This window comes from Bos mutus, chromosome 5, assembly GCF_027580195.1.
Source record: "Bos mutus isolate GX-2022 chromosome 5, NWIPB_WYAK_1.1, whole genome shotgun sequence".
Classification (NCBI taxonomy): domain Eukaryota; kingdom Metazoa; phylum Chordata; class Mammalia; order Artiodactyla; family Bovidae; genus Bos; species Bos mutus.
This window is the reverse complement of record NC_091621.1, coordinates 71,603,720-71,630,480: the sequence shown is the minus strand read 5'-3', so window position 1 is coordinate 71,630,480 and position 26,761 is coordinate 71,603,720. Positions and strand designations below refer to the sequence as shown.

The 26,761-nt window shown below is 38.6% G+C and overlaps 1 protein-coding gene across 1 annotated transcript in view; it reads right to left on the bottom strand.

Annotated features, from left to right (window-relative positions):
- Positions 1 to 217: 217 nt before the first annotated feature.
- The window catches only part of TSPAN8 (tetraspanin 8), a 34,733-nt gene continuing 8,189 nt past the window's right edge, over positions 218 to 26,761 (bottom strand). Inside the window, exons 2-8 of the mRNA XM_005896794.2 lie at positions 25,977 to 26,039; positions 18,808 to 18,945; positions 14,070 to 14,144; positions 13,863 to 13,970; positions 6,768 to 6,902; positions 3,369 to 3,452; positions 218 to 271 (exon numbers count right to left, since the gene is read on the bottom strand). Of these exons, the coding sequence (XP_005896856.1) occupies positions 218 to 271; positions 3,369 to 3,452; positions 6,768 to 6,902; positions 13,863 to 13,970; positions 14,070 to 14,144; positions 18,808 to 18,945; positions 25,977 to 26,039 (657 nt within the window). The remainder of the gene's footprint in view (positions 272 to 3,368; positions 3,453 to 6,767; positions 6,903 to 13,862; positions 13,971 to 14,069; positions 14,145 to 18,807; positions 18,946 to 25,976; positions 26,040 to 26,761) is intronic.

The following is a 26,761-nucleotide window of genomic DNA, read 5'->3' as shown; positions in this document are numbered from 1 at the left end:
CTTTTATTTTGGGGGAAAATGCACAGTCATATAATTTCCTTGTGTCTCTGAAACTTTAAATATGTTCAATATGACAGGAAGATCTCTGTGATCCAGCTAAATGACACATTTTAATAGGAAAGCTGCTCTTAACATGGCACTCATATATTTAAAGTAACAACTCCAAAGTAAAACTTTAAAGGGGTTTGACTGATGATGGCTTGACACATCCACAGTTTTATTTCTTCCTCATCTGGCAGTACAGGACAATTGAAAATATCAGACCAAGTACCTAGAAAATAGAATGACAGGAGGAACGTGGAATTTAAGGGATACACTAGAGATATTATAAATAAAAAGAACATTATTTATGAAAAAATTCTGGCTATTGACAATTCTAATATTATTAATCTAAGCCATCTCTCTTACTGGGAGTCTAACATTGAGAAAGCTTCTGAGTATTTTTTGTCTTCATCAGGGTTTTCAGCTGGCAGTCTGCCTCCATCTGGCCCTATTTGGTCGTGCAGTAGCACTGCCTCTGGAGCAACCCAACCTTCTGAAACACACACACCCTTCTGTAGGTCATGGCCCTGAACTCCAGGGAACTCAGGCCTCCGGGACTAAAGACACTGACTGCTTCTATCATCTGGTTTAGATCATCCACGTCAAAATCGAGGAGTCTAGAATTTCTCTTGCCATATTTTTAGGCATCTCCAAGAAGAATGGGGAAAAAAAGTAACTTTTTTTCTTAAAAATCTTCTAAATCTAAAGGGAATAGCAACATCCAGGAATTTCCTTTAAAGTGAGAATGTACAGCTGAAAATCTGCGGCATAATTTCCATCTCATTAGGTGGTTCCCCCAAGAATAAGGGACCTCAAAACAGTGCCTAATTGGCTCTGAAGTTGGTGAGTGGCATGCTGTGGCTTTGCAGAAATGACAGAAAGGACCTGTGTGCACTGTTGATGGAAAGTTTTGGCTCCACCAGCCTCCTCCAAGGAGAGGCAGAGAAAGGGTGAGACACCATTTATGCTGAGTCATGTCCAGTGCTCCCCCTGTACTAAGATGTCCTGCTCACTATTCCTTTCCTGGAAATGCCCTCCAGATGAGAACTTATGCCCAATATTTTTTCCTACCAAAAAAAATATATATATATATATATACATATATATATCAACACCAATTCTCTGGAAGGATAACAACTTTCATTCAGAAAGTTCTAAAAGTCATCCTTTTAGAATGACTTGAGAAAATGTTACAATTTAGTCTTTTGCTTTGCTCCCAAGCCTTAAATCTGGGAGACCAGTACCAGGAAAGAAGAAAATGTCCAAAACAGTGGGATGAGGCAGCTATCACTTTTTGCTGTTGCAAACTTGAAATAGAAGCCCACCATGCATCAGCAAACTAGACAGTTAATATCACACTTTCCTGCATTTTACTGCCTCTGAAGAGAAAACGTATCATTGTTCACAAAAACAGGTAATAATTAGGAGATTCATCCTACAGTAATATACACTAAGACTCAGAATAATCTTGCTAAGTAATGTGCACAAGCTCCCATATTCTGAAGCCATCTAAAAAATGTAAAATTACTTTTTGCTCTTATTTAACTGCTCTATTCCTGAAACCTTCTGTTAGTATAACTTTTAGCCTACAAGTGGTTACTATCAGTGTCAATGGATTTTTTCTTTTCTTTTTTCTTTTCTTAATTAAAGTGAAGAGAGAAAGTACTGATCTTTTTTTGTGCTTTTAAGTTGCTATAGTCAAGTAAGGAGAGATATCATAGTTTGGCTGTTTAACTTAATAATGAGAATCCCAATGTCTATAGATAAAAAATCAATCATTTGGGGACTTCCCTGGTGATCCAGTGGCTAAGACTCGGGGCTCCCAAAGTAAGGGGCCCAGGTTCAATCCCTACTCAGGAAACTAGATCCCTCATGCAGCAACTAAGACCTGGTAAAACCAAAGAAATTAATTAAAAAAAAAAAAAGAAACAAAGGAACTTTTACAATGGGCAGAATAGAGAGAAAGACTTATTGCCCAGCATCATTGATTTTGGTCATATATTGGATGTAAAGAAAGACAGCTACATATACCAACCAAGAATGCTTCATACCTGGACCTATTCATTTGGGCTAGAAGGAAGTATGGAGGAGGGTATGGCAACCCACTCCAGTATCTTGCCTGGAGAATCCCATGGACAGAGGAGCCTGACAGGATACAGTCCATAGAGTCACAAAGAGTCTTACACAACTGAAGTGATTTAGCATGCACAAGGAGGTCAGGTTTAACAGCCCAATTTGCTAATCATAGTTTCAACCCTCTCTCTTATGCTTTGGCTGGGAAAGTCCACCAGTAACCTAAATGACAATCTAGGATACTAAATTGCTTCAATCTCTGCTAAAATTCCTCTCAGACAGTGATGTGGCACAAGAGAGGTAAAAGCTACCAGAAAACCCAAGGAGAACACTGGGCAGCATTTGTGAGAGTGAAGCAGAAGTTACTTCACTGAGCAAACCAGCCTACAGAGGTGTTAACTAGGGAGATGCCTTATACTGGTAGGATTCTTGCCAAGGCCCTGACGTGGGTTGTGAGTGAATTTGACTCACTTGATATCTAAATTAGCAAGATCCAATTATTGATTACAAAACACTTCCCTGAAAGTTTTATTTCATCTTTTTGCAAAGAATTTCAGGTCACATTAAAAAAAAAAAAAAAGAAAAAAACTTTCAGTTTCTGCAAAAGTCCTACCAGGAGGGCCCATCAAGATAAAAACCTATACAAAATTCTTGTTTTTCAAAGTCAATAATCAAATTGATGAGAGCAAATGCAGACATCTCAAGCAAAGCTTCCTCAAAAACTTCTCCAAGTGAGTCCATAGTTCTTACAGTGAGAAAATCAAAGTCAACTGTCTAATTTTTAGAACTTGTTAGATTTCTCTATAACAGAATAACAGGAAAATAGCTCTCCACACTTCTGAGCTCAGTTATTTTCTGTTTCAAAATCAGGAAGAGAGATAAAAAGTCGTAAAGTTTGTATTTTCATTTTGTTTGGTGCTGTTTCTTCAAATGAAGAAACATTAACTCTGTGCTAGTTTTCAATGGGAAAAGAATAGCTGGGACTAAAAATTGTATGGAAACTAATTCCATTTTCTCCCCCTAGGAGAGAAATCATTCAGAAAGAATAGCTTCAGCCCTGCTGAATTCCTAAGACTATAATCCCCTCCCCAGACCCAAGGACGATAGATGCAGCTGCTGGGCCTCAGGCACTTGGTACCCAGTGCTTTTCTGGAGTACCTGGTTTGTATTTTGCTTTTCATACATTTGTTAGAAAAATTAATGAACAAACAAGGGAATAAACAAAGAATAAATAATGCAAGATAATACTGTACCTCAATAGCCGCCAGTCCAAATGCTAGTGCAATAACTATGAAAAGACGTTTTGAAAACATTTGGCTAATCGAGGCAAAGCATGACTGTTAAAAACAAAATATAAAAAATTACTTTTTGCCAAATTTTGACCTTGTTGTAATATGTACAGATTTTTATTCATTGGGTTGACTTTTTACGTGACTCAATATACTCAACAAAAAGGAATTGGATTATTCCTATTATTCCAGCTCCTACCTGGTGCCCCTAAAAGGTTGTAACTGTTGTGGTTTGTTCATACATTAGGAAGCATTTGAGGAACAAAGTTTTGCTTCAACTTCCTAATTGCTGAATCTAGGACTATTTAGCTATAAATATTCATTTTACCCTAACTTCTGATTGTTCATTTTAGAGCTATTATCACCTTGACTGTGTATCTTTTAGGTTTGTAACCTGCAGCAGAGAGTTCCCTAGTTGAGGTTTCAGCTAATTATAGTATAGATTTTCATTTTTAAAACAAGTTCTTTTTCAAAAATCCCTTAATATGTCTCAGGGTTATTTTTACCTTAAAAAGGAAAAAAAAAATCATTCTATCTACTGTTACATTCTTACCTTAGACAAAAAAAGAATTTAGAAAATTGTCTCTCTGCTACATTTTTAAACATTTATTCAAAGCAGCATGAAATATTAAGCTCAAATTATTTTAGTATACTTTGAAGTCAGGTTGATTCCTCTAGCTCCACTCTTCTTTCTTAAGATTGCTTTGGCTACTCGGGGCCTTTTGTATTTCCATACAAATTGTGAACTTTATGTTCTAGATTTGTGAAAAATACCATTGATAGTTTGATAGGGATTGCATTGTAAAGCAATTATCCTACAATTAAAAATAAATTCATTAAAAATATTTTAGGCTAGACCTAAAAATTTCAGCAACTGTAAATTATGTGGATATTTTTTTAAATGGAAAAAGAATATGCAATATAATAGTGGTATTGTCTGTACTGCCAGAAAATATATTATTCCTATGATAGTCTTATAAATGCAAAGGGTTAACAAAATATTGCTGTTTGTTAAATAAAATTCTCCATGTGGTTGAGTAAAACAGTTTTTTTCCCTGCATTCCTGCATGTAATAGGTTTCTCCATTCTCATCTGATTCAAAATGGTAAACTTTAGAGGGAATCATTATATCATTCAAGATAAACTATGAGATTAATGATATCTACTGAGTCACATTCATTATATTTTAGGTGTTTTCTCCCTTCTTCCCCTCTAGATAATCAGGTTATCTTGGCAAAAGGGAAGGGAAAAAATGTGAAATATGGACATTCCAGATTTCTTATTTTTCCAGACTTCTTTCAAATGACACAAGGCAGACAAAAGTATTTTGTGACTTTATGATCTTCCTTTTGGGAAACTGGTGCAACCAAAAGACTACCTTCAGCTGAACTATGTGTGAATTTGGAGGGAATATCTATTATTTTTCAGGATAATATTAGGGCTTTTCAAAATCTATTCTTAGGAAAGATATCTTTGAGTTGAATCTTTAACAAGACATAGATAGCAATTTGCAATTTAATTTACTAATTCCTTCAATAACCTAAGAGGAAACTGCATTTGTTAACATATTTATTCCCACTTTTCCTTGTGGAGATTGTGTCACTAAAATTATGTAGAGAGAAGGAGAACAGAGAGGAGTATAAAAATTAATAATGAAGTATTTTAGTCAGATCACTTTGGTAGCTCTGTAATCTGATGGATAATTTCTCCCCCAATATGTTACTTTAAATATTGGAACAGCAATTTCTCTTCAGAACAGTCTCCTTAATTTTGATAAAATTATTGGGTTGGCCAAAAAATTCATTTGGGTTTTTTCATAACATCTTGCAGATGTTACAGAAAAACTTGAATGAATATTTTTGCCAACCCATCAGTAAAAGGGCTGTGATAGTCAACAGGTGAGATGTCTCCCCTGAGATACTTTTTATTTCCCAATATATAATTAACCTCAGTAGCCAGTACTCAACCCATGCTAGATTGAAAATAAATCTTCAGGTATTATAGAAATTAACCCATTGAAATATCATATCTTTCATGTATCTCTTTCCCAACTAGACTATAATCTCCTAGAGGGTCCAAAAGCATGTCTAAGTCTAGCAAAGTCTATCTGACACATGGTGGTGGTAGTTTAGTCATTAAGTCCTGTCTGACCCTTGTGATCCCACAGACCATAACCTGCCAGGCTCCTCTGTCCATGGGATTTTCCAGGCAGGAATACTGGAGTGGGTTGTCAGTCCCTTCTCCAGGGGATCTTCCCAACCCAGGAACTGAACCTGGGTCTTCTGCACTGCAGGCAGATTCTTTACCAACTGAGCTACGAGGGAAGCCTATCTGACACATAGTAGGCACCAAAGAATAATAACAAATAAGTGAAACAGTAATATCAACTGTCATTTTTGTACACATCCATCCAAAGTTTCTTCCAGGAAGAAGGAATAAATTATGTAAAACCCTACGGTAAGGGGTAGATATCATGTCCTCCAGGAAGCTGTATCTTGAACTCCAAAGACTGAGATAGATGGGGTTAGATATCTTGTGCCTGTCCCTATCCAAGAAATACCAGTAGTTCATTGAATTAAAGTTGCCTGATTATTTTTCTCTCTTCCCTAGGAGAGCATTCACTTCATGAGTGCAGACACTGCAGCATATTCAGGAATGGATACCCAGCAGCTGATAAAAGGCCAGCACATAGAAAGTGGTCAGTAAATATTTGATGAATTAAGCAATAATAAGGAATACGACATCCACGTATTAACACCTGCAAGTAACATAAATATGTCGTCTACAACACATGAAACACAAACCCAAGTTTTCAGTGACTTTAAAGGTGTGAAGCAACTTCTCAACTGAAACAATAATTAGATAAACTGGTAGGTACACTTAACATTCAAAGCTGAAATCTCTAAAGCCCAAGTTATTTTTCTACATTCAATACAATTACTTGAGAAAAGCAAACTTTGATTTGAAAAAGAAAGCTTTACTTTGAAAATTAAAGTAAAAATATACATTTCTAAAGCATATGTTAAAATAGAAAAAAAAAATAGTGGAGAAAAAATGATTAAAGTCACCAAAGAGAGGACAAAATAAATTTTATCTGTTAGTTTGTACTTGCCTCCCCTTGCAGCAGAATGATTCTTTGATCTAGTAAAGTTGAGTTTAAATGATGCCAAACTCATAGAAGAAATAAAATACTTTTATTCTTTTATATCTGCTTTTATCTTTTAAAAAGGATTTATTTTTTATTTCTCAGGGAAATTCCTGGGACTTTTTTTTGTAATTGCTGAAATTTAATATTTTGTAGAGATTTTCATTGTGAATAAAATAACAGAACCACTTACTGTGCCAAATTGGATTTGTTCTCACCTGTTTGTAAATAGTTTTTCCACTATACTTTGTACAAGAAGAATCTGATTCACTTGGACATTCACATGTCCTATAATAGTGTTGAAAATTACTTCCCCAATCAGAAGCTCCATTGACCAAACCACAACATTTTAACTGTTTGATGAAAAGTAGATGTGAAAAACAGTCACTAGAGAGGATAAAAACACTGTCAATACATTGAATCACATTCTTTTGAAATCACTATAAAGATGCTTCTTAAACCAGAATATTATGTGAGTAACCTCATCTACCTCCCTGAATGTAGAAACAAGAATCAAAGAATATTCCATTTTGGACTTCATATCAATGGAGGAAAAATAAAGTTTCAGGTGCAAAAGTCTGAAGAATTTGGAAAAAATATTAAGCACTCACCTTCTATTTTTTAATGACAAAAGAGAGGCAGAATCAGATTTATGTTTCTTATATCTTAGGAAATAAGCTTCTAGAGGGCTCATGAGAAAGTTAACATTCCTTTAAAGTACCTTTACTTAAAAAATATGAGAGGTTTATAAGGTGAACCTTATATCTCATGACCTTTGATCACTTTTGGAGGAAAGGGGGAGAAGAGTGAGAGGCATCTCAAAACCCAAAGAAGATGCTCAGCTGGCCTTCCATGAGATTGGATTTTACTTAGACATCTGTAAAACAACAAAGAGGGGGAAATTAAGAATGAAATTCTTAGAATAATGTCAGGAAGGTTAAGGCTTAAAATAAACCAAACATTTGGTTGTTGTTCAGTCACTCAGTCATGTTCAACTCTTTGCAATGCCGTGGGCTACAGCGCGACAGACTTCCCTGCTCTTCACCAACTCCTGGAGCTTGCCCAAACTCATGTCCATTTAGTCAGTGATGCCATCCAACCATCTCATCCTCTGTCATCCCCTTCTCCTCCTACCTTCAAACTTTCCAAGCCTCAGGGTCTTTTCCAATGAGATAGCCACCTTCATATCAGGCTTCAGCTTTAGCATCAGTCCTTCCAGTGAATATTCAGGGTTGATTTCCTTTAGGACTGACTGGTTTGATCTCTTGTCGGAGAGTCTTCTCCAACACCACAGTTCAAAAGCATCAATTCTTCTGCGCTCAGCTTTCTTTATAGTCCAACTCTCATATCCATACATGACTACTGGAAAAACCATGGCCTTGACTAGACAGACATCTGTTGTCAAAGTAATTTCTCTGTTTTTTAATATGCTGTCTGCTTTGGTCATAACTTTCCTTCCAAGGAATAAGCATTTTTTAATTTCATGGCTGCAGTCACTATCTGCAGTGATTTTGGAGCCCCCTCAAAATAAAGTCTCTCACTGTTTCCATTGTTTCCCCATCTACTTACCATGAAGTGATGGGACCAGATGCCATCTTCATTTTTTGAATGTTCTGTTTTAAAAAAAACTTTTTCACTCTCCTCTTTCACTTTCATCAAGAGGCTCCTTAGTTCCTCTTCGCTTCCTGGCATAAAGGTGGTGTCATCTGCATATCTGAGGTTGTTGATACTTTTTCCAGCAATCTTGATTCCAGCTTATGCTTCATGCAGCCCAGCATTTTGCATGATGTACTCTGCATGGAAGTTAAATAAGCAGGGTGGCAATATATAGCCTTGATGTACTCCTTTCCCAATTTTGAAACAGTCTGCTGTTCCATGTCCAGTTCTAACTGTTGCTTCTTGACCATACAGGTTTCTCTGGAGACAGGTAAGGTGGTCTGGTACTCCCGACTCTTGAAGAATTTTCCACAGTTTGTTGTGATCCACACAGTCAAAGGCTTTAGCATAGTCAATGAAGCAGAATAAGATGTTTTTCTAGGATTCTCTTGCTTTTTCTATGATCCAACAGATGTTGGCAATTTGATCTCTGGTTCCTCTTCCTTTTTTAAATTCAGCTTGCACATCTGGAAGTTCTTGGTTCATGTACTGTTAAAGCCTAGCTTAGAGAATTTTGAGCATTACTTTGCTAGCATGTGAAATGAATATAATCATATGGTAGTTTGAACATTATTTGGCACTGCCTTTCTTTGGGATTGGAATGAAAACTGACCTTTTCCAGCCCTCTGGCCACTGCTGAGTTTTCCAAATTTGTTGGCATATTGAGTGCAGCACTTTACCAGCATCATCTTTTAGGATTTGAAATATCTCAGCTGGAATTCCATCATCTCCACTAGCTTTGTTTGAAGTGTTGCTTCCTATGGCAACTAAACATGGACAAACACTAAGGGAAGTTGCTGTCATGTTTGGGAAAGGAAAACAAGAAAGCAATAAGCCCAATGACTCAGAGTAATGGGTCATAGTATTATTAGATGAAAGTGAGAGGTAATTCTCTCTCATCTTGTCATATTTGCTCTAATTAGAGACAAAACTTTTCATGCAGAAAAGAAGAAAAATTGCTTAAGAAAATAGAACCCAGACTGGGTGGTTTTTAGGCTCAGATGCATTGCCATACAAGGATATTAAAAGGACTTTCACTTACTGAGTGACCTGTTACTCACGTTCCTTAAACCTCTCTATGCCACAATTTCTTCATCTGTAAAATACAGATAATGATAGTTTTTAATGATAGTATCATTCATTCCTTCATAGATTTGTTGCAAAGATAAAATTAGAATATCCATGTGAAGATATGAAGTGTTTAGCCCAATGCCTGGGCTAGAAAGTACTCAACATATATTGTCATCATTGTTGATTGTGTTTTGTGGTGGTGGTTGTTATTGCTTCCTTTATACTCTCACGTGAACAGGATCTGTTCAACACTGATATGAATACTTTAGATAACATTATGGAAAATACCTTTTCAACTCTATAGTTGATATAGAGATGGGAATGATGATTAATACACTTGAATACAAACTGGAGTTCCAAAGATATTTCACACAACGGCCTTCAGCAGGTCCAACTGTGGCGGATATAAAGCCTTGTGATTTGGCTCAAAGATTCACTTGCTCAAATATATGATTCATTAGATAGTCACATGACAAACAGTTGGAGATTTCGGATGGTTTCAAGGTCAATCAATATTAGAAAAGAGAATAATCTTGAAACAACTTCTTTTCTTGCTTCCACAGTAGACACAATCAATTGCTCACTCTTTCTGATTAAATAAACTTGAATGACTGATACAGACACAGCAGATCAAAAAGAATATAAATCCCACTATATACTCTCACAGATCAATCCATTTTTGGAGTACAGTATCCCTTAGGACAGCATAGAGATACACAGGAGACAGAGAAGGAGGTAGAAAGACTTAACTTGGTTTGGAAGCTAGTCACCAGATCAGGTGTGGGAGCAGCTGGGGAAGAAGTTGGCTAGGATGTATTGAAAGTGTGAGAGCATTGGATGAACTAGGCACTTCTCAGTGAATGATACAAATAATCATTTCCAAGAATCCAAGATGGGCATGTTCTAATAGTATATTAGCAGAGAATTTGTGTGGGAATTCCCTGAAAACCAAAAAGAAAGTCACTTAGTAACTACAAATTATCTCTGTATGATGGGACCCCAGGTCATCCAGCCAGAGTTTTCTTTTTCCAAAGAAGCATTACAAAAAAATAGAAAAGAACGTCCTGGTGGATATATATTATAAAACAAACAAAAACCAGAATAGACAATTCTGTAAAAAAGAACCATAGTCCTGTGAACCCAAGAAGCTTCAGGCACAGAATTCATGCACGGAAATAGGTCAGAATTGTGCCCCACACAGGGAGCTCAGCTCAGTGCTCTGTGGCGACCTAGAGGGCTAGGATGGGGGGTGTGAGGGAGGCACAAGAGGAGAGGTATGCATACAAATAGCTGGTTCACTTCATTGTACAATAGAAACTAATGCAGCATTGTAAAGCAATTATTTGTTTTTGTTGTTGTTCAGTCATTAAGTCGTGTCCAACTCTTTGCAAGTCCATGGGCTGCAGCACCCCAGGCTTCCCTGTCCTTCACTATCTCCCAAACATGAGTTTGCATAATCTCATGTCCATTGAGTCAGTGATGCCATCCACCCATCTCATCCACTGTTGCCCCTTTCTCCTCCTGCCCCCAATCTTTCCAGCGTCAGGATCTTTTCCAATGAGTTGGCTCTTTACATCAGGTGGCTGAATTACTGAAGCTTCAGTATCAAAATATCTGACAGTGTGTATTGTCTTCAGAAGAAAAGTATAAATGTACATATATTAAAAAAAAAGAATTGTGCTACAACAAACAGAACATTTAGAATCCCATGGATGACACTAAGACCTTGGATACCAGGGACAACTGCAGCAAGTGTGACTCAGGACCCCCAGAGACTCGTGGTTACCTGGAGTATATTTCGTCCTAGAGTAAAAGGGAAAATCAAGGATGCTTGGCCCCTCCCAGTGGAAAAGCTGAGTTGCCTAAATTTTTCCTGCTTTTAAACCTGGATTAATCTGGACTCTAAAGTGGGAATGATCCAAGCAGAGAGAGGATCAAGGAATGCAGCTCTGGCTGAGCTAGGAGAAACACAACACAGAGGAAGTTAAACAGGGACTAGTGCATATCAGGTTTCAGCTCCTGGAAATGATGCTTTAAGCAGAATTTTTACAAGCTGGAGTCTATCCAAATAGGAACTGGGCTCTGGGGGAAATGTCATCTGATAAATAGTTCAAGTAACCAGGGATGTTAGGATGTTTTGACTTGAAAATCAAAGCTCTTAGAAGTCATACAAGAAGCCAGTTTCAAAGAAAAAGTTGCAATTGTGGAAGTAGATTTTCTCTTTCCTCTGAAACTCCGTAAGGAAGAACTAAAACTAAATTATATAAATTCTAGGGGAGAAAGATTTTGTTTCAAATTAAGAAAGGACACATTAATCATCAAACTTGGATGCAAAGGGAATGGGATGGGATGGGCAAAATGGGCAAACTGTTGGCTCTTCCATATTTAATTAGAAGGTGGATGAACATAAACATAAAGTACTTCAGTTAATGGCGTGTGTGCTAAGTCACTTAAGTCATGTGCGACTCTTCGTGTCCCTTATGGACTGTAGCCCAACAGGCTCCTCTGTCCATGGGATTCTCCAGGCAAGAAAACTAGGGTGGGTTGCCATTCCCTTCTCCAGGGGATCTTCCCGACCCAGGGACGAAACTCGCATCTCACACCTACATGCATTGACAGGCAGGTTCTTTACCACTAATACCACCTGGGAAGCCCCAGTTAATGATAAGTCAGGTTAAATGTCCTGTAAAATCCTGCTCTACTCTGAGATTCTGAGGATTTCTATGACATACATGAAATAAATGCTACCTGTCTTTAATATGATGGAAATTCTGAGTAAATAATCTGTAGAGGGGAGGAGTTTCACAGAGCGATATTTCAGTCAAGTCTCAAAGTACAGGTAGTATTTGTAAAGAAAGAACAGACTTTTGGACTAAGTGGGAGAAGGAGAGGGTGGGATGACTTGAGAAAATAGCATTGAAACATACACATTAACATATGGAAAAGAGATAGCCAGTGGGAGTTTGGTGTATGACACAAGGCAGTCAAAACCAGTGCTCTGTGACAAGCTGGAGGGATAGAGGGAAGAGGGGGTTCTGAAGGGAGGGGACATATGTATGCCTATGGCCAATTCACACTGATGCATGGCAAAAACCATCACAATATTGTAATTATCTTCCAATTAAAAATTTTTTAAAAAAGAAAGCAAGTCAAAAAAAAGAAAAGTAGTAACTACATTCTAAGGATGAGGAATGATGCAAAGGCAGGAAGGCAGAATTATTTAAGACATCCTGAGTAGACACTGGTTGGACCAGAGTGCTTTATTCATGGAGTAGTCTTTAGTAAAATTAAAATATGAGGTAGGAGCCAAAGAGTGGAATACCTTCAACCTATATCCAAATCTTGACTTTACCCTGAAGACAGTGAAGTAGCCAAAGTAAATACATACATGCATACATACATACCAAGGGGGACGGGGGCTAGTCTACTGATTAAAAAGAATTAGTGAGTCAGACAGACCTGCATTCAAATTCCAATCCCATCACTTGTTAGCTGTCATGCCTCTCTAAGTTGTAATCCCCTTATCTGTCTATTAAAGATAATGCTGCTGCTGTTGCTGCTAAGTCACTTCAGTTGTGTCCAACTCTGTGCGACCCCATAGACGGCAGCCCATCAGGCTCCCCCGTCCCCAGGATTCTCCAGGCAAGAACACTGGAGTGGGTTGCCATTTCTTTCTCCAATGCATGAAAGTGAAAAATGAAACTGAAGATGTTCAGTCGTATCTGACTTTTAGCATCCCCATGGACTGCAGCCTACCAGGCTCCTCCGTCCATGGGATTGTCCAGGCAAGAGTACTGGAGTGGGTTGCCATTGTCTTCTATGGATAAAGATAATGAGGGTAATGATATTATTCATCTCATAGACTTGTTTTCAGAATTAAGTGAGCTATTGGATGTAAATCTGATACATACTAAGCAGCAATAAACAATAGCTATAATTATTTTTCAGAGAAGGCAATGGCAACCCACTCCAGTACTCTTGCCTGGACAATCCCATGGACAGAGGAGCCTGGTAGACTGCAGTCCATGGGGACGCTAAAAGTCAGACACGACTGAACGTCTTCACTTTCATTTTTCATTTTCATACATTGGAGAAAGAAATGGCAGCCCAATCCAGTGTTCTTGCCTGGAGTATCCCGGAGACGGGGGAGCCTGATGGGCTGCCGTCTATGGGGTCGCACAGTCGGACATGACTGAAGCGACTTAGCAGCAGCAGCATAATTATTTTTGAAAGAAAAGTGGGGCATGGAGGCAGAGAAAGAGAGAAGGGAAATTCCAAGCATTCAAAACACACTATCCTTCTAAATGGTAAATATTAAAGCAATTATTGATTTGGCTCAATCAAGACTTAATCTATTGTAAACATATCCTCTTAATATCTGTCCTAAACTGCCTCAGAACTCCATAAGAAGCTGGGGAAAAAATTAGAAATAGTCCCGGATTCTTCCTGTTGCATAGTGACAGAATAATTGGTCAAAATATGCAAAAGGGAGATATTTTTCCAATTCTTAAGGAACACAGCTGTCAAAAACTAAGTAAAAGGAGAACTATGTCCAACTCTCCAGATAACCCACAAGTTCTAATTACCTCTTCTTGAAGTTCAGAAAAGGCTTTCTGGAATACTCTTTCATTTTCATCTGTTGAACTCAAAAGACGTGCATTAATCAAGAGAGTCTTATTCAGAGCTTGTTCAGTCTGAAAATTGAAAAGTGCTGTTAAATGATTCATGCCAGGAGGTAGCATGTCAATTTTTCACACTTTTCCAAAACTGTCAGGTATAATATGTGTACACACCTTAGATTTCCTAGTAGTTGCTACGATACCTGCCGCCACCTGCAGGAGTAGGATCATAAGCAGTCCTACGAAAAACTGAAAAAAAAGAAAAGGAAAATATATTCAATATTATCCCCAGTACATTCCTTAACCACCTGGGGACATTTTGGACATGGCACTTCTATCTGCAGTAGGGATCCTAATTACAGTAGGAGTATTAACCATGCTCTTCATTTATTCCACTCTCCGCCTCAAGAATCAAAGTTGGAGCCATTACTGCTCAGAAGCATTTGCTCCAGAGACTGACTAACTGCTACTGCTGCTGCTGCTAAGTCACTTCAGTCGTGTCTGACTCTGTGTGACCCCATAGACAGCAGCCCACCAGGCTCCCCAGTCCCTGGGATTCTCCAGGCAAGAACACTGGAGTGGGTTGCCGTTTCCTTCTCCAATGCATGAAAGTGAAAAGTGAAAGTGAAGTCACTCAGTCATGTCCGACCCTCAGCGACCCCATGGACTGCAGCCTACCAGGCTCCTCTGTCCATGGGATTTTCCAGGCAGAAGTACTGGAGTGGGGTGCCATTGCCTTCTCTGAGACTAAGGAAAATGATTAAAACTAAAATTGAATCATAGGATTGTAGGCATCAGTATGATGTTGAATGGAGGGAAGTTCAAAAACTTAAATGAAGTTGTTTGAATATGATTTTTTTCTTCATCAAATACAAACTCAAACTTCAAGACAAATTTCAGAACTGGCTTCAAAACAATGTCTCTACCACTATGAGAATAACCTGGAGTCTTTTACAAATGTAGTCCTGAAACCTGCCTCAGATATACTGAATTCTAATTTCAGAGGTTCCCACAAATTAATTTTCATAAAAACAAGCTCCTCAAGTAATTAAAGTCCCCAAAGTGCAAATGAGGCCTTATTAACAAAAACCAACCACCAGGGATGATATTAGAGTTCCATTAAAGCTCTCTTATTGAAAAAGCAAGAGGGTTCCAGAAAAACATCTACTTCTGCTTTATTGACTATGCCAAAGCCTTTGACTATGTGGATCACAACAAACTGTGGAAAGTTCTTCAAGAGATGGGAATACCAGACCACCTGACCTGCCTCCCGAGAAATCTATATGCGGGTCAAGAAGCAACAGTTAGAACTGGACATGGAACTACAGACTGGTTCCAAATCGGGAAAGGAGTACATCAAGGCTGTATATTATCACCCTGCTTATTTAACTTCTATGCAGAGTACATCATGAGAAATTCCAGGCTGGATAAAGCACAGCTGGAATCAAGATTGCTAGGAGAAATATCAATAACTTTAGATATGCAGATAACACCACCCTTATGGCAGAAAGTGAAGAAGAACTAAAGAGCCTCTTGATGAAAATGAAAGAAGAGAATGAAAAAGCTGGCTTAAAACTCAACATTCAGAAACTAAGATCATGGCATCCGGTCCTATCACTTGATGGCAAACAGATGGGGAACAATGGAAACAGTGAGAGACTTTATTTTGAGGGGGCTCCAAAATCACTGCAGATAGTGACTGCAGCCATGAAATTAAGAGACACTTGCTCCTTGGAAGAAAAGCTATGACAAACTTAGACAGAATATTAAAAAACAGAGACATTAATTTGACAACAAAGGTCCATGTAGTCAAAACTATGGTTTTTCCAGTAATCATGCATAGATGTGATAGTTGGACCATAAAAAAAGCTGATCACCAAAGAACTGATGCTTTTGAACTGTGGTGTTGGAGAAGACTCTTGAGAGTCCCTAGGACTGCAAGATCCAACCAGTCCATCCTAAAGGAAATCAGTCCTAAATGTTCATTGGAAGGACTGATGCTGAAGCTGAAACTACAATACTTTGGCCACCTGATGCAAAGAGCTGACTCATATGAAAAGACGCTGATGCTGGGAAAGATTGAGGGCAGGAGAAGGGGACGACAGAAGATGAGATGGTTGGATGGCATTACCGACTCGACGGACATGAGTTTGAGCAAGCTCCAGGAGTTGGTGACAGACAGGGAGGCCTGGCGTGCTGCAGTCCATGGGGTCACAAAGAGTCTGATATGACTGAGAGACTGAGCTGAACTGAACTGAAAGCTCTTTTACCTTGCCTCATAATAAACCATTAGTTAAAAACCATCAGGGACTGACACAATGCTTTTTTTATTAGAGAAGAAACAAGTTCAGATGAGCTCTGATAAACTCTTATGTCAGATTTCTATCTAATAAATACTTGAATTAAAAAAAATTTTTTTCTATATCCTCTTTATTATTTTCTACTATGTATGTGGTAGATTATCTGTCAGTTATCTCTACCCAAATTATCCTTGAAGATTTCTAAAGGACAAATCTGATTATCTCATGTCCTTACAATTTTCTTAGCATAGACTGTGGTTTGACTCTAGTCCACACTCAGACCCACCTTCCATCATTTACTGAAAATAGTCCTTACACACTCTAGCCATACCCAAAATTTTTCAGTCCCCAAAGATATACTGCCAGCCTCTCTCCCTGGAAAGCTCATCACACCCTTATACATACAAACACCTTATCCACTTCTGCTTCCAGCTTGAAGGTTCCCTCCTCTATCATTGCTCTTTTCTTCTTGGACCACCTTTGCTGTAGCTAATTGTTTACTTGTTAGTCTTCCTTATGGGTTCCATGACGTGATGGGAATGATTGCCACGATCTTAGTTTTCTGAATGTTGAGCTTTAAGCCAACTTTTTCACTCTCCACTTTCACTTTCATCAAGAGGCTCTTTAGTGCTTCTTCACTTTCTGCCATAATGGTGGTGACATCTGCATATCTGAGGTTATTGAGATTTCTCCCAGCAATCTTGATTCCAGCTTCTGCTTCTTCCAGCACAGCATTTCTCATGATGTACTCTGCATATAAGTTAAATAAGCAGGGTGACAATATACAGCCTTGACGTACTCCTTTCCCAATCTGGAACCAGTCTGTCATTCCATGTCCAGTTCTAGCTGTTGCTTCCTGACCTGCATAGAGATTTCTCAAGAGGCAGGTCAGGTGGTCTGATTTTCCCATCTCTTTCAGAATTCTCCACAGTTTATGATCCACATAATCAAAGGTTTCGGCATAGTCGATAAAGCAGAAGTAGACGTTTTTCTGGAACTCTCTTGCTTTTTCCATGATCCACTGGATGTTGGCAATTTGATCTCTGGTTCCTCCACTTTTTCTAAAACCAGCTTGAACATCTGGAAGTTCACAGTTCATGTATTGCTGAAGCCTGGCTTGGAGAATTTTAAGCATTACTTTACTAGCATGTGAGATGAGTGCAATTGTGCAGTAGTTTGAGCATTTTTTGGCATTGCCCTTCTTTGGGATTGGAATAAAAACTGACCTTTTCCAGTCCTGTGGCCTCTGCTGAGTTTTCCAAATTTGCTGGCACATTGAGTGTAGCACTTTCACAGCATCATCTTTTAGGCTTTGAAATAGCTCAACTGGAACTCCATCACCTCCACTAGCTTTGTTCGTAGTGATGCTTCCTAAGTCCCACTTGACTTTGCATTCCAGGATGTCTGGTTCTAGGTGAGTGATCACACCACTGCGATTATCTGGGTCATGAATATCTTTTTTGTACAGTTCTTCTGTGTATTCTTGCCATCTCTTCCTAATATCTTCTGCTTCCATTAGGTCCATAACATTTCTGTCCTTTATTGAGCCCATCTTTGCATGAAATATTCCCTTGGTAGCTCTAATGTTCTTGAAGAGCTCTCTAGTCTTTCCTGTTAAATTGTTTTCCTGTCTATCTTTGCACTGGTCACTGAGGAAAGCTTTCTTATCTCCCCTTGCTATTCTTTGGAACTCTGCATTCAAATAGGTATATCTATCCTTTTTTCCTTTGCTTTTCACTTCTCTTCTTTTCACATCTATTTGTAAGGCCTCCTCAGACAGCCATTTTTCCTTTTTGCATTTTTCATTTTCTTTTTCTTGGGGATGGTCTTGATCACTGCCTCCCCCTGTACAATGAAACTGAGTTCTGTCCATAGTTCTTCAGGCACTCTGTCTATCAGATCTAGTCCCTTAAATCTATTTCTCACTTCCATGGTATAATCGTAAAGAATTTGACTTAGGTCATACCTGAATGGTCTAGTGGTTTTCCCTACTGTCTTCAATTTAAGTCTGAATTTGGCAATAAAGAGTTCATGATCTGAGCCACAGTCTCCTCCTGGTCTTGTTTTTGCTGACTGTATAGAGCTTCTTCATCTTTGGCTGCAAAGAATATAATCAATCTGATTTCAGTGTTGGCCATCTGGTGATGTCCATGTATAGAGCCTTCTCTTGTGTTGTTGAAGAGGGTGTTTGCTATGACCAGTGCATTTTCTTGGCAAAATTCTGTTAGCCTTTGCCCTGCTTCAATCTGTACTTCAAGGCCAAATTTGCCTGTTACTCCAGGTGTTTCTTGACTTCCTACTTTTGCATTCCAGTCCCCTATAATGAAAAAGATGTCTTTTTTGGGTGTTAGTACTAAAAGGTCTTGTAGGTCTTCATTAGAACCATTCAGCTTCAGCTTCTTCAGTGTTACTGGTTGGGGCATAGACTTGGATTACTTCTCTCATGGTACCCTCTAATTTGAGATAATTATATTAGCTTCCACAACCAAACCCTCTAAATTAAGTGAGAGACTTACATCAACCTTCACAAGTCCTTCTTACAGATAATCAGGATGGGAGATAATCCTCCAAAGTCTGAAGGTTGGGTATTGGGATGCATTGGGAAAACTCACCAAAATCATCATGAACTGGTTTTCTTTCATGGCACCACAGCATCCCAGGAAACCCAGAATCATGATGACAGCACCCACAAAAATTAATATATTCACAGCAATAAAGAGGTTAAGGTCAGCATCCCCAGGAGCGAGAATCTGAAAATGAAAAAGAGATTAATGACAGAAAATTCCTTTTCTTAATATTTACTATTCAACAAATATCCACTGGGGAACTGCTATGTGCCAAATCTTGTTCTAAGACACCAAGATGCCATAGTGACATAAACAAGCAGAAATTCCTGCCTTTAAGGAGCTTACCTTCTATTGAGATGTTACTTGTGCAATGTTCCAATTTTATGCCTTTTGAAGATTTATATTGGGTGGAAGAAATGCAATAGGCTTTCAAATAAAAATTTTTTAAAGTTTAGAAGGATCAGTTTTATCCATGATGTGATCTTTGATTGGCATATTTTGTGTTTTATACCTAAGTAGCATCATAAATATGTTTTTATGGTAGTCTAGTTAAATTATAAAGCCTAAATTCCTCAAACTACTGATTCAACAGTATGAGTAAATCTTTAAAACATTATGTTGAGATAAATGTACCATATTCAAAAGAGTGACTGCTGTATAATTCCATTTATATGGCAATCCAGAAAGATAAATCTATGAAAAAATAAACAAATGGGATCTCATCAAACTTACAAGCTTATGCATAGCAAAGGAAACCATAAACAAAACAAAAAGACAACCTACAAAATGGGAGAAAATATTTGCAAACAATGCGACCTACAAGGGATCAATTTACAAAAGATACAAATAACTCATGCTATCAACAGCAACAACAACAAAAACAACCCAATCAAAAAATGGGCAGAAGAACTAAATGGACATTTCTACAAGAACATAAAGATAGCTAACACACATGTAAAAGGTGCTCAATATAGCTTGCTATTAAAGAAATGCAAATCAAAACTATAATGAGATATCTCATATCAATTAGAATGGCCATCATGAAGTCTACAAAAAAGTGAGGGAGAGGGTGTGGAGAAAAGGGATCCCTCTTACATGGTTGGTGGGATGTAAGCTGGTGCAGTCACTATACGAAGCACTATGGAGGTTCCTCAAAAACTAAAAGTAGAGTAGCCATATTACCCAGCAATCCTAGTCCTAGGCATATATCTGGATAAAACTATAAGTCAAAAAAATATGCATCCTTATGTTCAAAGCAACACTATTCACAACAGCCAAGACATGGGAACAGCCTAAATGTCCATCAGTGGATGAATGGATAAAGAAGATATGCTACATATGCTATTTAAAATAGCTAGGACATAGAAGCAACCTAGATGTCCGTTGACAGATGAATGGATAAAGAAGTTGTGGTGTATATACAAAATGGAATGTTATTCAGCTATAAAAAGAAATGCATTTGAGTCAGTTCCAATGAGATGGATGGACCTAGAGCTTATTATACAGAGTGAAGTCAAAAAGAGAAAGACAAATATCATTATTAATGCATATAGAGAGAGTCTAGAAAGATGGTACTGACGGTCCTATTTACAGGGCAGCAAAAGAGATGCAGACATAAAGGACAGACTTTTGGTTACAGTAGACAGGGGAGAAGGTGGGATGACTGGAGAGAGTAGTAGTGAAACATATACATTACCATATGTAAAATGTAGTCAGTGGGAATTTGCTGTATGATGCAGGAAACCCAAAGCCAGTGCTCTGTGATAATCTAGAAGGGTGGGATGGAGAGGGAGGTGGGAGGGAGGTTTAAGAGAGATGGAACAGATGTATACCTATGGCTGATTCATGTTGATGTATGGCAGAAATCATCACAATATTGTAAAGTAATTATTCTCCAATTAAAAATAAAATTAAAAAAATTTTTAAAGAAGATATGCTCTGCTATTCATACAAGGTCTGATACTCAACATTGTCTGATATTCATACAATGCTACACACACATACACACACACACATACTCACAATATGGAATACTACTCAGCCATTAAAAAGAATAAAGTAATGCCATTTGCAGTAATATCAAAGACCCCAGAGATTATCATAGTAAATAAAGTAAGTCAGAAAGAGAAAGATAAATACCATATCATATAACTTATATGCAGAATCTAAAATATGACACAAATGAACTTTTATGAAACAGACTCACAGACATAGAGCACAGACTTGTGGTTGCCAAGGGGGAGGTGGGGTGGGAGGGGATGGAGTGGGAATTTGAGGTTAACAGATGAAAACTATTATATACAGAATGAGTAAACAACAAGGCCCTACTGTATAGCACAGGGAACTGTATTCAATATTCTGTGATAAACCTAATGGAAAAGAATATTTTAAAAGAATGTATATATATATATGTACAGTATAATTAAATCACTTTTCTGTACAGCAGAAGTTAACATAACATTGTAAATCAACTATATTTTTATTTTTAAAAAATATCCAGATGGGGAATTAAAAAAAGAGTAGATAAATCTAAGCTATGGTGATAGGAATCAGAGCAGTGGTGGACTTTGAGCAGAGTATCAAGTAAAGAGGGAACAGACTGCAAAGGGATATGAGGAAACTTTCATGAGTTAATAAAAATTCTTCTCATTTTGATTGTAATAGTGATTACAGAGGTCTATACATTTGCCAAAACAAGCCAACCGTATTTTAAACTAAGAAAATAAGTCTAGCTCCTGATATTCCATATCAAGTCTATCTTGTTCCCAGGAAGTATAGTCTATAGTCTTCCAGAAACTCTTCATTTTGCCTGACTATTTAGAAATGGGATATTGAGGAAAACATATTAGGTCTCTTTATGATGGGCTGGACAAGCAACCCTGCATAATTTGGTTCTTCTCTTCCCCACATACATAACCTTCATCACCATCATAACACCTAGCCTCAATCTATCTCTTGCTCTACAGATATGACCAGAAGCAAATCACAATGAAACAATGAAACCTTGTGCCTGCGTGATATATGAATGCTGTGAGCAACCCATTCATCTCTCAGGAGCTTTATCTACTGGATTATTTCTAGGCAGACCACTAGTTCTTACACTAGCTAAGAAGGTGCCTTCTGGCATCTGCGGCACAGCATGCAGATGTGTGCCTTTAAAAGGAAATACCAAAACACAGACTACTACTACTACTCACTACTACTCATGACCTTTACATTTGTAAAGACTTTTAAAATCAATTCATAGCCTAGACAAAGCCTTTGTTTGACAATCAGAAGGAAGGAATGTGCCAAAGATGTAAGTGCACTAAAAACAAAATCTATATTCTATATATATTCAGAGTCTTTATAAATTAGTTTCTAAACATGAAAGTCAACTAACTTTACTGGGCTCCAGTTTCCCACTTATGAAAGGAATTAGGTCAGCCTCTGTGAATACCCAATGCTTCTTTTGTCTTTAAGAGTTGATGCTTACAGATAGTGTTTCAATTGCATATTTAGAAAGCTTGGTTATGTCCTAAAGATTTTTTTGCCTCTTTTTCAGGCTTTTCTGGGTTCTTTTTTTTTTTTTTTAATTGGTTTGCTTGTTAAGATTGGAGCTAAGAAATCAGTTTTGTTAGTAACCAGGCATGGCATCTGAGTAAAGACAGATAACAATCCAAAAAAGCAGCATCAGGAAACCTGGTCTACCCACTCACCATCAAGGTGGTTTCATGACATCGTAGCCAGTCAGGAAAACCCTAAGATATCCAAGACAGTTGAAGCTTCACCAGCTGAGTTATCAGTACTTTGGTCAGACAACCCAGATATAGAAACAGTAGGTCAAATAGCTACCAGTGAGACATGAACAGCATGTTGTTGCTGTTATTTAGTTACTCAGTTGTGTCTGAATCTTTGTGACTCCACAGACTGTAACCTGCCAGGTTCCTCTGTCCATGGGATTTTCTGGGCAGGAATACTGGAATGGGTTGCCATTTCCTTTTCCAGGGGATCTTCCCAACCCAGGGATGGAACTCTTATCTCTTGAGTTTCCTGCATTGGCAGGCGGGTTCTTTACCACTGAGCCACCTGGGAGGTCCCTGGAGTGTGGCCAGCACTTATTTGGCAGGTAATGAAGCACTTCTAGGAGAAGGCAATGGCACCCCACTCCAGTACTGTTGCCCGGAAAATCCCATGGACGGAGGAGCCTGGTAGGCTGCAGTCCATGGGGCCCTTAAGAATCAGACACGACTGAGTGACTTCACTTTCACTTTCCACTTTCATGCATTGGAGAAGGAAATGGCAACCCACTCCAGTGTTCTTGCCTGGAGAATCCCATGGACGGAGAAGCCTGGTGGGCTGCAGTCCATGGGGTCGCACAGAGTCAGACACGACTGAAGCGACTTGGCGGCGGTGGCGGCGGAAGCACTTCTATGAGACTGATCTGGGCATAGCGACCCTCTACCAACGTGGCCAGAAAGCAATGTGCTGGCTACCTGACGATCACTGTTTTAAGACCAGCCCAACAAGTGGCTATTCTTATTTAGAAACAAAATGAAAATTTGAGTTCAGGTATTTGTTTCAGGGGATAGATGTGTGTGCATGGTGGCTTAGTCATGTCCGACTCTTTGCAACCCCATGGACTGTAGCCCGCCAGGCTCCCCTGTCCATAGGATTCTCCAGGCGAGAATACTGGAGTGGGTTGCCTTTTCCTTCTATAAGGGATCTTCCTGACCCAGGGATTGAACCCGCATCTCCTGCGTTGATTGGCAGGCAGATTCTTACCACTGTGCCACCTGGGAAGCCCTCGGGGGAGAGACAGCAGAGTTTTAAAAGCTGTCTTGGAAGAACACTGTCTCTATGTGTCTCCGGATGAGGGGGGAATTTCTATAGGAAAGGACAGAACCTTGAAGAAGAAGGCTCAGGGTCCTCTTTGGATTATAAGGGATCTCCTAGGATGGCTGCACATACACTTTGCCTCCTGCAGGGCTGAGTTCATCCTGAGGGAGAACAAGGCATCTCTAGGGGACACTTTAGCACCCATGGCTTTGCTAAAAGCTGTGCACAAAGACATCCTGGCATCCTTTTTTTCTGTGTTTGCTCTCAGGTCTCCTTCTAAAACTTCTCCTGTTTTTCCAGTAGTAAAATTTGGTTCTCTGCACAGTCTTGATTCTTTGTCACTGACTTTGAATAAATATGTCAATTTCTCATCTGTCAAGCTGGTTAAAGTTGTCCTGGAAAATACTGCCTTTTGTTTAGGGATAGAGACAGAGTAAAAGAGTCAAAATATAACTCAAGATGATGTCTAGCTCTATTAACTCATTCTTATCCCCAGATTTGGAGTAATTATCTCAAGGACAGCTCTTTAATACATTCAATGTGTGTGATTTCTGAGACTAAACACCAAGTTTGTTTACCAGAAGCACTGAGGGGAAATACAGCATTCCCATATCTACCAGAAACATAATAAAATTTTAAAATGAAATACAGGTGGCACACCCATCTTAAAAAAGGCCAAAGTACCCTCTAAATCAATGGCTGTTCATCTCTGTGCTTATTTATGAGTTCCCAAGTCAGACACCAGTTTCTCAATGATTCTATACATTTTTGAATACTGTTCTTGGCTCAAATTTCAGAATCCAAGGACATCAAGAAGTCACAGTTATATTTATCAGTATAAAACAACAAAGTCCAGATGGAATAGACTGTTATCAACTCATTGTCACACCTGTCTCCGACTCAGTGTCCTCACCATGGCGAGGCTCAGAATGAAGATGTGCTTAATCACCACTGTGATTTTCTGGGTTCTCTAATGGTAGAAAGCAAATTTTAAAGGAAAGGAAAGAAAGAGAAAAGAAAGAAAGAGGGAAGGAGGAAAGAAAAGGAGGGAAAGAAAGAAGGAAAAACAGGAAAGAAACAGTGAGAGAGAGAGAAGGTGAGGGGAAAAAAAAAAAAAGAAAGGTCCAGAAAACCCACCCATTTTAGGAAAAAGAATCAGAAGAGATGTCAGCTTGTTTTTTCTTTCAACTAGGTTATTATGTCTAATAGCATATAATTGCACCATGGTCAAATAAGTTTTAATAGATAATACATTACCTGAATTTTTGTTTTAAGAATATCTTAATACTTATTAGATAGGAACTGATATTCTTATTAAAGAGGAAACTTTACTTGGGCAAACACTTTGAAATGGCCCTAGAAGTAGATAGAATATGTGAGCCTGAACAGTGGCGAGAATCCAGATAACAGAGTACAAGGTAACTGCCCTGCAAGAGGTAAGAATCATAATCTCGAGGGTGGAACATCCCTGAGAAGAAGGGAGACAGGAGAAAGGAAACAGGGAAGTCAGGAAATGGTGCCAGGCACCTGTGCTTACTAAAATTGACAGAACAACCCCCCACACACACCCTCCCCACCCCCACCCCCACCCCACACTCTTTCCACACTGTGACACTGTGGTATGGAACAGAAACCATGTGTATGGAAATAAAGACTAGAGACAGAATTAACTGTATGAACTAAACTTCCTCCAGACCTGCAGAAATCCTGATAAGTGCTTTGGCAGCCATGGAATGGCATGTGGTGGGAGAAATGGGATCCTGCTAATCTTATCTTGATGTCAGGAAGTTGGACATCACCAGTCAACTGCTGAGTTACATGGCTATGACCAGCCTTTTACTGTTACAGGGGATTACCCTCAACACCAGCTGCCCAAGTCATTACAGCTATCTTTGAATTTTGCTGCCTTTAAAACAGTTAAAAAAACAAAACAGATTCAAGAAATTATTCTCCAAGAGAACATCTTACCGTCTTTCCTTTTGGAGTACCACCTCACCTGGGAATCAGCCAAATTAATTGTCAATGTCTTGTACAAAAATTTCTCTTGGTTGGAGAGACAAAGCAGTCTATATCCTATAGATAATTTCAGGCTATACTTTAACAAATAATGAAGAAGGCTAATTTCTGCTTTGGCCCCTTCTCACCTCTACTTTAAATGCAATCTTCCTATTTGGGGAGTAACATCCTCTCCGTTCTCCAGAAGGACTCATTAATGCCTAACACAGTGCCAGGCACAGAGTGAGTAACCTTGATTAATTAAATTATAAAATCACTTAGCACAAATAATTATGTGAGGCAGTTAGGAAAATACTATAAAAACATTTTATTATTATCATTACTTTCATCGCTATAAGAGAAATAAACTACTTTGTCAGTGGAATAACATATTTATTTACCTCTTGACCAATTTTCCCTGCTCGTATTGAAATAGCTACAGAAAGGATAATGGCACCACATAGCTGCAGAAAAAAGGAAAAAAAAAAGTTAGAGTGTGCCTAAGATAAACTAAAACTCTAATTCCATACAACCCTAGCCATCTGCTTACAATGGTTTATCATTAATTCTACCATTATAACCTAAAATACATAAATGAGGAATATTCATGTATAGATAATTGCTTGAATGTTCCACTGTAGTTGGAAAGTTTGATAAGAATAATCTGTTTCCCATTCACAGTCATTCATAAGTCTAGGACAAGAAGTCATCTTCACTATCGAGGACAGGAAAGATGGTTTTCCATATTTCAACTCTGTTTTTGCTAGATTTAAGCATGCAAAGGGCTTCCAGGTGGTGCAGTGGTAAAAAATCCACCTGCCAACGCAGGAGACACAAGAGACCTGGGTTCGATCCCTGGATTGGGAAGATCCCCTGGAGTAAGAAATGGTAACCTGCTCCAGTATTCTTGCCTGGAAAATTCCATGGACAGAGGAGACTCGTGGACTAGAGTCCACGGGGTCACAGAGAGTCAGACACGACTGAGCACACACATGCACACTCACACAACATACAAAAGTAATGTCATAACAGTTTTAAGAAAAAATATCCTTATCAGGCCTCTGGGCTTGTCTCTCAGAAGCTGTCTTAAACCTAAAAGGAAGGGTGTAACTGATAATCACCAAACATTCCTACAAGATTCAAGTCAGATACATGTTCTACAGGCAATAGTAGAACGTTTGACAAA